At 38.0% G+C, this 13,709-nt stretch overlaps 1 protein-coding gene and 1 non-coding gene across 2 annotated transcripts in view; one reads left to right on the top strand and one right to left on the bottom strand.

Moving 5' to 3' along the window:
• LOC126236122 (transmembrane protein 147) overlaps positions 1-8,975 on the top strand; it is a 30,550-nt gene extending 21,575 nt beyond the window's left edge. The window contains exon 5 of the mRNA XM_049945196.1: positions 8,566-8,975. Within this exon, the coding sequence (XP_049801153.1) occupies positions 8,566-8,622 (57 nt within the window). The 3' untranslated portion in view covers positions 8,623-8,975. The remainder of the gene's footprint in view (positions 1-8,565) is intronic.
• Positions 114-186, bottom strand: Trnaa-cgc (transfer RNA alanine (anticodon CGC)). The gene has a single exon. It is a non-coding gene; the product is annotated as a tRNA-Ala (tRNA).
• Positions 8,976-13,709: the final 4,734 nt, after the last annotated feature.

Raw genomic sequence — 13,709 nt, 5'->3', positions numbered from 1 at the left:
CAAGCTCGGGTTAGGGAAGGATTGGGAAGGAAATCGGCCGTGCCCTTTCAAAGGAACCATCCCGGCATTTGCCTGAGACGATTTAGGGAAATCACGGAAAACCTAAATCAGGATGGCCGGAGACGGGATTGAACCGTCGTCCTCCCGAATGCGAGTCCAGTGTGCTAACCACTGCACCACCTCGCTCGGTCGAAGGGGGAGGGGAAAGCCTATGACTTCTGCTTAACACACTGATCGCCGCACACTTAGTGATGATGAAATGTTTCACCACCTGCCCAGGCACAAAGAGTTGGGCATGAGGCTTTGCTGTAGCTGCTGCCACCCACAAGGCATCAAGTGTGCAGTTGTGCTGTGAACACCAGGGACCACACGGCATTCAACATGCCAGTATTTTGAAAGGTATATTATACCAAAGAATTTGGGCTGCCAGAAACAAAGTGTACATTGTTTCACTATGGTACTTCAAGGACATGTTTCTTGTCAACCAAGAAATGTCAGACCAAAATGTGTCAACATTCCAAGAAGGCTGAGGATGGTGATTCCCTTCTAATTGCACTGTTGTTTGATATCCTACCATTAGTACTAACATCAGCTAAGAGGGTTACACTTCAAATCACTAACAAAACAATGCAGTATGTGCCTTTGTAAATGTAATTCATAGTCCCAGATCCTAGACATTGTGGAAATTACCATACCGTGCTGAATTCCTCCACTTACCCATTTCCATTGTTCTTCGTCACGTGGAATCTGATGGTACAAATTTAATAGATGTCAACATGTTGTATGTTTAGTTTCTAGGTTACACTTCATAAAACATAAGAAAGTCTCTCTCCAAGGCATTAAATTTAGATTTTAATGTTAACTTTGTACTTCATTATTGTAAAATAATACTAAACGGAGAATAACCAAATAGAATACTGTGTAAAGAAGTAAGTGCTGATGTGTCCTCAGTATAATATCATATTCTGCAGGAAAATGTCCCAATGCAGACTAAAAAACAATTTTCTGAAGGTGTTGGAGGGCATTTGTGACAACACATCACTGCCCCAACCAGTTGGTAAAAAAAAAAAAAAAAAAAAAAAAAAAAAAAAAAAAAAAAAAAACAACTTGATCCTATGTATGCACACTATCTTTCTATGGCTACATCATATATACAGAAGGAAGATCTTCACTCTTCATGTAATAAATGAAGCATTAGTGGATGCAAAACTGAAGAATTTAGCAGGTGAACGTAACATCCTCAACAACTCCATTCAATCCATTGTCAAGCCAATCTTGGAACAATTCCTCTATGTTCATGAAGGCATTGTCCATCTTTGCAACTGTATTTCATTTCCTACTGTCAGTAAATTTCATTTAGTTGCAAAGATGCAAAATGGACAAGATGATGCTTACTCAAAGTCTTAAACAGTTTCTGAAGCTGAAGGACGTACACAATAAAAAACTAATAAGAATTCAATACGCTCTTTTTTAATGGCTTAAGTGTGTTTATTTTCACATGATGTGTTCTAAAATTGTAATTGAATGCCATTTGAAATGCACACACACCTAGATATAGCCTTTAAAACCTTTGCATATTGCCAAACACATCTCTGTTAAGATTTCTCCACATTCACTTGCAGATAAAAAGAGTTAAGGTCTTTCAAAGCTGCTGTCAGTTGCTAGGTATCAGAGTACAGCAGTGAGTTATTTTTGGCAGTATTGCCCCTCTGAACATTTAAAAAAATGTATTGTGATATTAGAGCAACACATCAAATGTTTCTTTATTCATTCTTAAATAGTTCTCATAGTCTTCAGCATCTGTTTATGATAATTGCATGACATACTCCTTTACAAATAGGGTCTACCTAAATACCAAGTGAGGTGGAGTGATTAGCACACTAGACTTTCATTTGGGAGGGTTGTTGTACAAATGCTCCTTAAGTTATCCAGAGTTAAGTTTTCCATGATTTGAATAAATCATTTATGAGCTTGTGCTGCATCTCTTATTCTCACCAAACATCATTCCCATATAGTAAATCTGTGTGAACTGTTTTGTTTTTCAGCTCTTCCAGTACATTATTCCGTGCCTCTATTCAGTAGGGACTGGGAGAGAGTGGGTGTGATTTTTATCTCAGATGGCTTTTGATTTCTGTTGCATTTTCCACACACACACACACACACACACACACACACGTAAATATTGGTTTGAGAAGCACGGTCCTGTTGGAGATGGTATGCCCTTGCGTTCCATCAAACTGTTAACTGACTTACCCAATCAGTTATAGGGTGGCTTAATGTGGGCTTAGAACTACATTTTAACTCTGCATTTTTCATGTAAACACATCATTGCCAGAGGTAAAAAAACTCATTGTACTCACCAGAGACTGAACTGGGGATCTTGGGATTAGAAGCCTGCAACCTACTCAGTGAGGCACCAAGCCACACTCCTCTCCATTATGAATTCTAATTTAGTATAGAATTATTTAACAGTCAAAGCCCATACTTACAAACATAGCAAGAGTGCCACAATAACTTCATGTGAGTGAACTTCTTCATAAGCTTGCAAGGGAAGATGTTTGCTCATGCCCAGGCAGCCACTGAACTGGTTCAGCTCCAGGGGTAAATCACATTGGCATCTGACTCGTGATGAACCAAAATTTCTCAATTTTCTGAAATAGATAATCACTTCTGTGATATAAAACTGACATGACACTAAAAGAAACAGAAAAACAGTATGTGTTTGCTGATTGTTGAAACAGTAGCGGCTGTAATGAGGCTAACAAATACACAGACAGAAAATTTGCAAAGAACCTTACTCTGTTTTTCCTCACAATGTTACAAATATTGTTAAGATCTCTCTCATTTTCTCAGCTTGGTTGATAAATGGCATACTTCAGGTTGGAGTCCAAGCAGTGCGTATATGTAACAGCACATCTCACAGCACCTGAAGATGAATGGATCGGTCATTGAAATATTATGCATAAAATGGAAACAACTCAGCTGGACACTTGGGAGTACACTATTAAATACTGTTGAGCCTCAATAGCTCAAGATTTTATTTGTCCTTTTCCTATTCAAATGTTATTCAGCTCTAATGTGGTTGTTACTGTGTTAGTCTTCTTTTCTCTAGATTTTTTTTTTTTTTCCCCTGATTATCACTCCCAATAACAGAAGCTTCACATTGTGACAGCTGTCACATTTCTTAAGCATCCCCTCTTTTTCATTCTATCTCCTGAGTTCACTCACATTCTTTTGTAAACTTGCACAGTGATTTATTGTATGCCCAGTTAATGTTTCAGTTTGATACCCATATTAAAGTTCATTAATTACGCAAATTTAAGTTGCATAGGCTCATGTCAAAATGTGATGAGCCTGTCTCTGAAGATCTCAAGCTGTCCAAATAATTGTGCATAATAGTTACCAAATTCTTCATGAGTTGATAAACTGTTTTTGTTTCAATGTGTGGGGTCAATATGGCTCCTATCCACTGAATTACAAAGTCTGCACATTATAAAACATACTGAAGATGTATTGCTTTTAATTAGAACACACAATATTCCAGAAACAGCCAAGGACGGTGGTGCATTGGTTAAGTACAGACATCCTTTGGGGGGGGGAGAGAGACTGTGTTAAAATTTCTGTCCAACCACCCAGATTTAAGTTGCCTGTGGTTTCTTAAACTGCTTAAGGCGAGTTACAATACAGATTATGTGAAAAGAACACAGATAGGCCTAAACATTTTATTTATCCACGTCTGAGCGTAATCTTCAATAATCCAGTTATTAACCCTTCCTTCATTCTTAGTATATATAAAATGCAATAAACAGTGGGCAACACACACATCAAATGTTTCAGTGTCTGCCAGACTACAACTTTTTGCTATTTAATGGAATTGAATGTACATACATGAAACATAAATGCATTTAAATTTAGGAAAAAAGGTAAAATGAAGTCTCAATTTATTTTTACAAACAAACATTCACAAGCTAATGTCCTCTGTGAATGGATTTAACTTGCAAACTATGCAATACAATATTGGCATCTGTTATCAGTCCAAGTTGTGTCAGTCCTCACTAATATGTTATCAAGCAGACTCTTTCACTTAACATTCCAGTAATTCCCTGGGCACCTTAGCCTCATAGATGAGATGGTGTGCAAACATCACACTGGCTCTGAGATTCAGCCCAAGCCAAAAAAGAGAAAAATGTACCCTTCATTTCACAACACAGTCTAACCCATTAATTAGTTGCTGTGTTAGGAATTTGAATTGTATGAGTCATGTTTTGAAATGAGGCTGACAGTGAAAACCCATACCTCACGGAGTTGCAGAGATATCCAACCTTGTCACATATGCAAGGTACATGTAATCTTTCTAATGTGTTGGGAAAGGGCAACTGAAACTAGTTGAATTCTTACAATAATGCCATGGACCTGTAAAGGAAGAGGGGTCCATGGCCATGAATATTTCAGTTCTATGGTGCAAAATTTAAATGGGGGTGCAATATCTGTAGGGGGGTGCTTGAAGACTATCTGTTAAAGAATAGTTCTTGTTGGACAGCAGGCAAGAGCACTAATAGAGGAGTAATGGAATGAGTGAAAATTAATGTTTCTAACTGGGTACCCAGAACAAATGTGCTTTCAGATGGTGAAAAGATCCCAATACCTGGACAAATGGAGAGACAGACCTGTTAGAGACAATTCTGGAGAAATCGAGTCATACTCCAATTTAGCCTTGATAATAAAGTGAAAAGTGGCAATATCTTTCCATGAGAATACAGATATTTTGAAAAGATAGTTGATAGTAGAGAGGAGGAGTGTAGTAAAGAGAAATTGGCAGCCACAATGAACATTAATTGATTATTGGAGATGGGAAAGCCTATAAGAGAAGGCCAGGTCCAAGAAATTAGCAATAGACAGCTCACTGGTCTCTTGGTAATCCACTTGTTAAGTTATTAGAAGGGGCTGGGAGGCCAATACTAGTAAACAGAAGTCAAGATGTCAGAAAAAGATGGACTTCTGGACACTGGTTTAACAAAAGGGTAGAAAGAAACATATTGAGACTTTTCCTGTAGTAAAAATGGAGCTAATAAGCAGGCTGACAATTATGCAGATGTATTGCCAAGTGGCAGATGAAGAGTAGATATGGAACATAGACCTGGAATTAAGCTTTCATAGATAGTTGGCATCTATCTTTAAGCATCTGCCAGCTCAGTATTTCCAAGGCATTTTCCCATGGTTCCAACAAACTTCTGACCATTCATGCTGCCCTTCTGTGCATACATTCGATATCCGTGGTTGGTCTTATTTGGTGTGGATTGTGCACTAGAGCAATATTCTAGAGTGGGTCGCATGGGTATTTTGTAAGCAGATACTGGGGCCAAACTACAAGGATGAAATTATATTGTGGCAGGAAGAGAGTATAATTGAAAATGGAGAACAAGAATTTCAGAGGAAGAATAATTGCTGGAGATGTTTGGAACAGGAGGAAAAATAACCGAGAGCCTGAGATGACCATTTCAATACATCCTGGCACCCAGAGGAATATTTTCACACCACCACATTAAGCTGAGTAGAGTGGAGTGTTACTCCAGAATAGATATAATACCATCTTTGCCAGCAAGCAGTATGGTATCCTATTCAGACGGAGGGAAGCAGGTAGCCAGGTAATCAAACAGATTTGATTCCTCTTGCAGCAATAGATGAAGATAATAGGGAGGTGAGACTGATGTCATGTGCAACAGAGCTGAATCACTACATCTGTGTGCAATGTGGCCAATGATGGGGATATCACTACGAAATTCAGAGGAACCAAGTTCTTTTCTCCACAGATTTGACACAATGCTATTGGCAGGTGAGTGTAAATAAGAATCTTAACCACTTTTACATTCGGGTGGAGAGCTTACATATTTACATCCTTTTTTTGGCCTTAATCTTTCAGTATTCTCCTTCATTTGAGCTCTAAATAAATTGCTGGGTCCTGAGATGAGACACATTTAGTGTTGTGTAGGTGCTATTTTAGTGGCTTCTAATACTTTTGAAGAACATTATGAAGTAGTGCGAAAGTTGTGTAATAAGTTGGAGAATGGAGGCAGAGGAGGTCAAGACGATTAAAATAAAGAAGTGCCATTTTATTAGAGAAGAAATCATGAGCAGCAGGCATCTGAGCTGATAAAGAACACCTCCAAGCCATTAGAAATTAGTAGCAAAGGTATATTTACATTGGATTGGCTGTTAGTGCGCATCTCATTGAACTCTTCCAAAATTACCATTGATCCATCTCTCTGAGAACATTAAAATGCAATGAAAGATTGACAGCAGAATATGGTCCCAAAGCACATTAGCCTAGTTACTGAGACGGGTGCTAGAGGAGACAATATAGTTCCCAAAAGGGAGGAATGGACAAGAGAACTGTGTATTGTGCTTGGGTCAAGGGCATCTTGAGGTGGTAGACAAACGGAACCTACTTTTATGCTGTTGGCCATGTTTCAGCTGTCATCAGGTCTATCCTGTGCTACAAGTTTCAATTTTTTCCACATGTCCTTAACCTGTTTATGTTCCACTGATTTCAGTGATTTATTGGTTTCTCTATCCATGTTTTTATAGGTAGGTATGGTAGTTGCTGTAGGAATTCTAAGATAGTCTATTAGTTGGGCAGGAAGATCATCACACTTGTCAGACAGAATTAACATTAATGTTATTTTTAGAGTATTTTTTATTTCTGGTGCTTAAACCATGTTTATCCTTTGTGTTGGGTCATCAAGTATTTATAACTGAGAACACACTGATTAATTTACAATTGCCTCTCTTGAGGATAGCATTTGCAAATTTTGTGCTGCTTATAACCCGTATTCTAACTTGTGGGTGATACAAATTTTAAGCCATTATACTTGTGGAATTAAGCTTTCAAGCAGAGATAATAGATAATATTATTTTCTTGGGGGTCAATGTTGAGGCATGAACAAAGATAGCAAATTTGTTAAGTGCCAAAGCAAAAGATGTATGTAGCAAATGGCGGAGGTTTCACTGCCACAGAGGCAATTTTTGCTTCATTTTATGAAATTTGCTTTGTAATTTTACGTTCTTGTACTTCTCTTTCTTCGAGCTACACAGGAGAACACTACTTGAGACAGTGGAGGCAAATATGAGTCAGACATTAAGTTTTTTGTATTCCCTGTAAGTTTTCCCTCACTAGAATCTCAATATCATGTGGTACAACTGCTGACATGAAAAAGACTTTGGGGCATATGAAAACAGGCATAATTTGCTTTGTCACCAAATCCCAAGCCAGATGTTGCAGGCTGCAACCTCCATTTAGTATTACCATGAGCATTTTCAGTTTACAGCATGCTACAGATGCAGGGAGCATTAGTAAATTCTTATATTGCCCAAGGTAGAATAGTATCAGGGAGATTCTGGGCCTGTCGCAGATCTGCTGACACTGCTTCACCCCCCCCCCCCCCCCCTATTTCTCCTCCTCCTTTTCTCCATACTAACAAACTATTTTCCGAATTCTTTTCTATGCAGATGCATCAAATTTTATAATTTTGTAAAGGGTTTTAACAAAAATGAAGCATTATTGAAAAATAGCTCTCCAGTGAGATTTGATATAAGAACTACATGGGTTACACATTTAGCACAGTGATTAGCAATGAAACTTCGTGTCAGAGTTTGATTCACAGAAGAATAACAACAAAATACCTACTTGTAAGTAATGCCTAATTCCAGCAGTCTTACGACACCTGGTGCTTGAACAATGCAGTCAGTGACCAATGGCAACACACAATTATTATTATATATTGTTCAAACTGAAGAAACAAGTGGTCTTTGCTCACACAAAGTTTTGTATGGCTGGTCAACATATCAGAACTGAATTACATAAAGTAACACACTCACCTTGAGACTTTTAGGTATAGAGGTTTATATGTTTCTCAAAACCTACATATCACTTTCTCCAAAGATGATTTCCATACACCACAGTGCCACCTGTACGGAGCAAGATAAAGATGTTCTAATCAGCTGGAGAACTGGGTGTCCCCCCATGAAGAGACAGATGACCAGTCGCACCACAGGAGGCCGATGAAGTCACTGTTGCTATGGCAGACAATGCTGCATGCAATTCCTGATCGTCAGACAATGCACATGCTGTGTCACGACAGTTGAATATCCCGTGGTCCACTATATGGAAGGTGCTGCACCACAGGATGCACAATGACGTATCGACTTCGCTCTCCACTTTCTCGCAAGGATTGAAGTTGATGAGGGCTGGCCCTGAACCATCTTATGGTCAGACAAAGCTCATTTTTCTCTGACGGGTGAGGTGAGCACACAGAGAATTGCTGAGTATGGGGATCTTCACCTCCAGTCATGTGCGTGCATGAAGTTCCTCTGTATGGTGAACATGTCACCGTATGGTGTGTCTTCACGGCTATAACATCGGGGGCAACCTACAATCCTGTTCCCTCCTCTCTCAACTACAACTTCCGTTTTACATCCTCCAACTTAAGTCTGCAGCCTGGTTTCTGTATAAATTGTAATCACCTTTTGGTCTCTGTGTTTTATCAATTATCATTATTTTTTGAACAGGTTCGCTCTCAAGGACCAAAGACGTGCAGTGTGAGTGAAGTTCACCTGCTTCTCTGAAAAACATATGGAAATGATCACATTATCAGCCGATCGTTTCCAAATGCTTGGCCGGTACGATCATCTGATCTAACTCCCTGTGACTGATTTCTGGTTGTGGGGCTACCTGAAGAACAGGGTTTACCAGGGGAACATTCACACATGTGCTGATCTGAAGTGCAGCATGTCAACAGAGGCAGCCGGCATACCTAAGGAGATGCTTCATTTGCTGTGTAGAATGCAATCCTGCACTTTCAGTCTCTTCTGGATAATGATGGGTGCCATATTGAGCCCCTTTTGTAGTAGTAATGGTACCAGTATGTATTGGTATGATGTACCGTAGCAGCACATTAAAAGTGTTTCAATTGAATTGATTTTGCATTATTTCCCTTCCTCATGCCCTTGACATTAATGCTACCAAGTTTGGTCCTCATACGATAACTAGTTTCGTGTGATAATGTGTTAAATAGGGCAAGTTTAATTATAACCACCCGGTATTCTTTTATTGTCTGAACTGCTTATCATCCATGTTTCGCTTCTGTACCAGGCTACACTGCAAACAAATACCCTCAGAAAATACTTCTTAAGATTTAAATTAATATTAAATGTCAAAAAATTTCCCCTTTTTTCAGAAATGCCTTTTTGCTATAGGCAGCCTGCATTGTACATCTCTACTTCAACCATCATGTTATTTTGTTGCCAAAATAGTAAAACTTATCTACTACTTTTAGTGTCTCATTTTCTAGTCTAATTCCTTCAGCGCCACCTGATTTAATTTTACTACATTCCACTGACCTTTTTACTTTTGTTGATTTTCATCTTATAATATTTTATTCAGGAAACTATCCATTACATTCAACTGCTCTTCCAAGTCCTTTGGTGACTCTGACAGAATTGCAGTGTCATCAGCAAACCTCAAAGCTCGCTTCTCCTTGAGCGTACATTCCCTCTCCACATTTCTGTCCAATGTACAGACTGAATAACATCGGGGGCAACCTACAATCCTGTTCCCTCCTCTCTCAACTACAACTTCTGTTTTACATCCTCCAACTTAAGTCTGCAGCCTGGTTTCTGTATAAATTGTAATCACCTTTTGGTTCCTGTGTTTTATCAACTGCTATTTTTAGAATTTCAAAGAGCGCATTCCAATCAATACTGCCGAAAGCTGCTTCATAATAATGTACAGCCATATATTGCACATGTTCTAGCACAGAAGTTATGCCAATTCAAGTGGGAAACACTCAACACCTGCTCTATAGTCCTGATCTTTCACCATGTGATTGTCACACCTTCAGTCCCTTAAAAAAGGCCCTGAAAGGTCAACAATTTCAGTCAGATGAGGATGTACAGCAGGCATTTATGGACTTCTTCATGCAACAGGACACATTGTTTTATCAACAAGTATCTTAGAACTGGTGCATCGGTGGTATGATTACCTCAATGATCACAGTGATTATGTCCAACTGGCATACCAATTCTGGACTGTATGGTCTTCGAACAGTTCTTTTTGATTGATGCTTACATATAACATGTAGATTTTTTTTTAGCAAGATAACCACAATAAATACTAGTTTTTACATAGATGTTTTTGGTGTAAGATAGCCACAAGCCTAATATAATATTGCTTAGTGAGAAAACTACAAATAATGTCAGTTCTTATTCTGCACATATACTACACAAAATTTCATTGAGAAGAAAACATCTAAAATATATCTGGGAATATGATCACTCTCCATGACAAAAATCAGTCCATACTTTGCACAGCCTCCCATTTGGAGCCCTTGTTTATTGCTTCCTACTGTGCAGATTTTCGTTCTAATGATATTTGCTTATGTCCCTTAAAATGCACCTGTCAGGTAGAAACTAGAAACAAGTTAACCACTATAGATTAATGTTTTCCACATGTTATGACAGCAGCCCATATCTTTCTGCACCACTGGATTATGGAATTCTCATAACAATAGTAGTGTCCATAAACATGCAGGTAGAAATTTTAAGAAACTGGCAATTTTGTGACTATCAACCACCCCCATTTTCAGACAAAAATACTGGCTAACCACTGATAAATTATAATAAACTCACTTTCTACCAAGCGGTTAAATTTACTAACATTGGATGTAATATAGTTTTTCCTTTAAACATATTGATCATGCTCTCCCTACCAGGGCCTTCTGAATACTCACTTATGCACAGTGCTCTGTATCTTTTAGGGAAGGCTTAATAAATCTCAGAACCTAAGGAATCAGTTACTCCCTCAGTCTTTTCTATTTGTGTACAATTATGATTATTATTCTATAAAACAAGAATAAAGTTTTCTCTTAACTGTGAAACTCAGTATAAAGTGCTACACTGTTAGTAAAATATACTGAACTTGGTTCAAAGGAATTCTTAGGTTAGTGTCGCATAGTGACGCCTTAGATAGAAAGAGAAAAACACAAAAATGAGTATTACTTTGGAATTTTGCTCCAAATACATGAAATAACATATATTCCATGAAAGCCAACCCTGTTTCATTCCACCAACTATTCACATGTACAAATACACTATTTATGGAGTGTAAATTTATCAAACAGTATCACATCTGGAGAGATCAAAAGTTTACAATAACAGCAGACACCATGTGACTAAAAGTCTGTTTAATACTGTTCATTTGTAGTCATTACATGTAAAGTTTCACAAGACATGTATAAATAAGACCAGCAATGTGAATAAACTTTTATTAAAATCTATGAATAATCATCTTGACAGTTGCAGTTCACAATGATGTTCATTAGATTCATACGTCTCGGCACAAATTTTCGGTGCACACCTAATAAATACATACTCCTTCCTGTACAACACAGTGTAGTTTTGAATGTTTGGGACATTGATTTATATAAACCCACTATCGAAATGCTTTTTGTGCTTGTCAAGAACAAACTGCTCTAACACAAATCAGTTACACGTAGGAAAGTATCTCCCAGTGCTTAGTCTGCAAATTTTGGGTACATTACATTCTTACAAATATAATCATGATCACACAGCTACATATGCAGTTCTTTCTCCCCCCCCCCCCCCCCTCCAAGACTTAGTTATCAATGGGATGCTAACTAGTTCCCTCCCATTTCTATTCATGAATTTAAAAATGAAATTATAAATGTGTTTTCATATTTTCCATAGTTGGTTGGTTGGTTGGTTTGGGGAAGGAGACCAGACAGCGAGGTCATCGGTCTCATCGGATTAGGGAAGGATGGTGAAGGAAGTCGGCCGTGCCCTTTCAAAGGAACCATCCCGGCATTTGCCTGGAGCGATTTAGGGAAATCACGGAAAACCTAAATCGGGATGGCCGGACGGGGGATTGAACCGTCGTCCTCCCGAATGCGAGTCCAGTGTCTACCCACTGCGCCACCTCGCTCGGTTTTTCCATAGTTGTGAAATTCATTTAACTAATGAAGGAGAAAGTAAGCTTTTGTAAGTACAAATAATCACTGTGATATTTTTTAATTGCCTTCAAAGAGACAACGGTTTTCTAGGTCCGTGTACTTGTGTCTTGTGTAAGACCATATGATTCTGCTGAAAATTAGGTTTCCATATGTTGAGATTTCTTCAGATATATTATTTCTGTATATTTTTCTTGAAAAGTAGTGTGCATACATGGAGTACAATTACACAAGAAACATATTGTTCCAGTTACCATGAAAGTACAGAGAGAGACAGCAGTAATGCTAAATATAGTTGTGAGATAGTTTATCAAAAGAAACATAATGACAGTCTACTAAAATTCAAGGGAAGAAGAAACTTTAAAGCTGTCTGTAACTAAAGGTTGGTTTGAACACCACAGTGTTATCACTGGGTATAATTTTGGAAGAATTTGGAACCTAACACTATTCTTGTTGGACAGAGAAAGAACATCATTCTTCAAAGAGGTTCATCAAATATTTATAATGTGGCTGGATGTCGTAAAAAGAAATGTTAGAGATGATGTAGTTATGTCTGCTACTGAACAAAAAATTTACCGTCGTTGGTATTTTGTCAGCTGTTTCATTAAAAATATATGGATAGAATGTGCTAATATTTTGTATCCTAATATTTTGTAATGTGGGAAGGCAGAGAGAGACCTTCTTATCATTTGAAAGTACTTCACACAGCAATTATATTGATTTCAATGGAGCATGAATTTAAATATTATCTTAAATGTCCACAAACACACTGATTAACTGTAGGAACAATAAATAGCAGGCACACAATGCTGTAAACATACCCTGATACAACTTTTGGAGATAGTGGAAGACCTCCAGGCACCTGATACTTCTCGTACAAAGAACTTCTAATACACAGCTCTATGAAAATACAAAATGTTGTTACATGCAAGTAGTTGTAACCATCACCGGGATTAGAGCTTCTGGGTAACAGTCAAAATTTCTAAGTCTTTAACGACATGTATTCTTCCTTCTGAATATCTCTTTACTTCTGAGTATGACTTAAATAATGATTCTGCAATTGATTTACATGTTGACTCATTCCACATCCCTCAAGAAACACTTTTTATGATGGGATTTATGGAACACAATGCATGAAAGAATGAATGATTTCTTTGTTGTATTTCTCAGCAACATTAATATACCGCTTTTCCACCTTCAATAATTGTCAATCAAATGAGAACTAAAAAACAGCTAAACACCTCATGGTAGAGGAAATTGTCATCCATTGGTAATAAGAAGATAAAAGAATGAAATTTATCTACATTACAGAATGACTGCACAATGAACAACCATAATTCGAAAACTGCTTTTATGAAGTCTTTACTTTCATTTTAATCTTTTATGAAGATATGTTAACGTAAATATATCTAAAAACAAAGATGATGTGACTTACCGAACGAAAGTGCTGGCAGGTCGATAGACACACAAACAAACACAAATATATACACAAAATTCAAGCTTTCACAACAAACTGTTGCCTCATCAGGAAAGAGGGAAGGAGAGGGAAAGACGAAAGGATGTGGGTTTTAAGGGAGAGGGTAAGGAGTCATTCCAATCCCGGGAGCGGAAAGACTTACCTTAGGGGGAAAAAGGACAGGTATACACTCGCACACACACACATATCCATCCGCACAGACACAGACACAG

The sequence above is a fragment of the Schistocerca nitens genome, chromosome 2 (assembly GCF_023898315.1).
Source record: "Schistocerca nitens isolate TAMUIC-IGC-003100 chromosome 2, iqSchNite1.1, whole genome shotgun sequence".
In the NCBI taxonomy this organism is placed as follows: domain Eukaryota; kingdom Metazoa; phylum Arthropoda; class Insecta; order Orthoptera; family Acrididae; genus Schistocerca; species Schistocerca nitens.
Note: the sequence above shows the minus strand (reverse complement) of the source record. Positions and strands in the feature narration are given on the sequence as shown.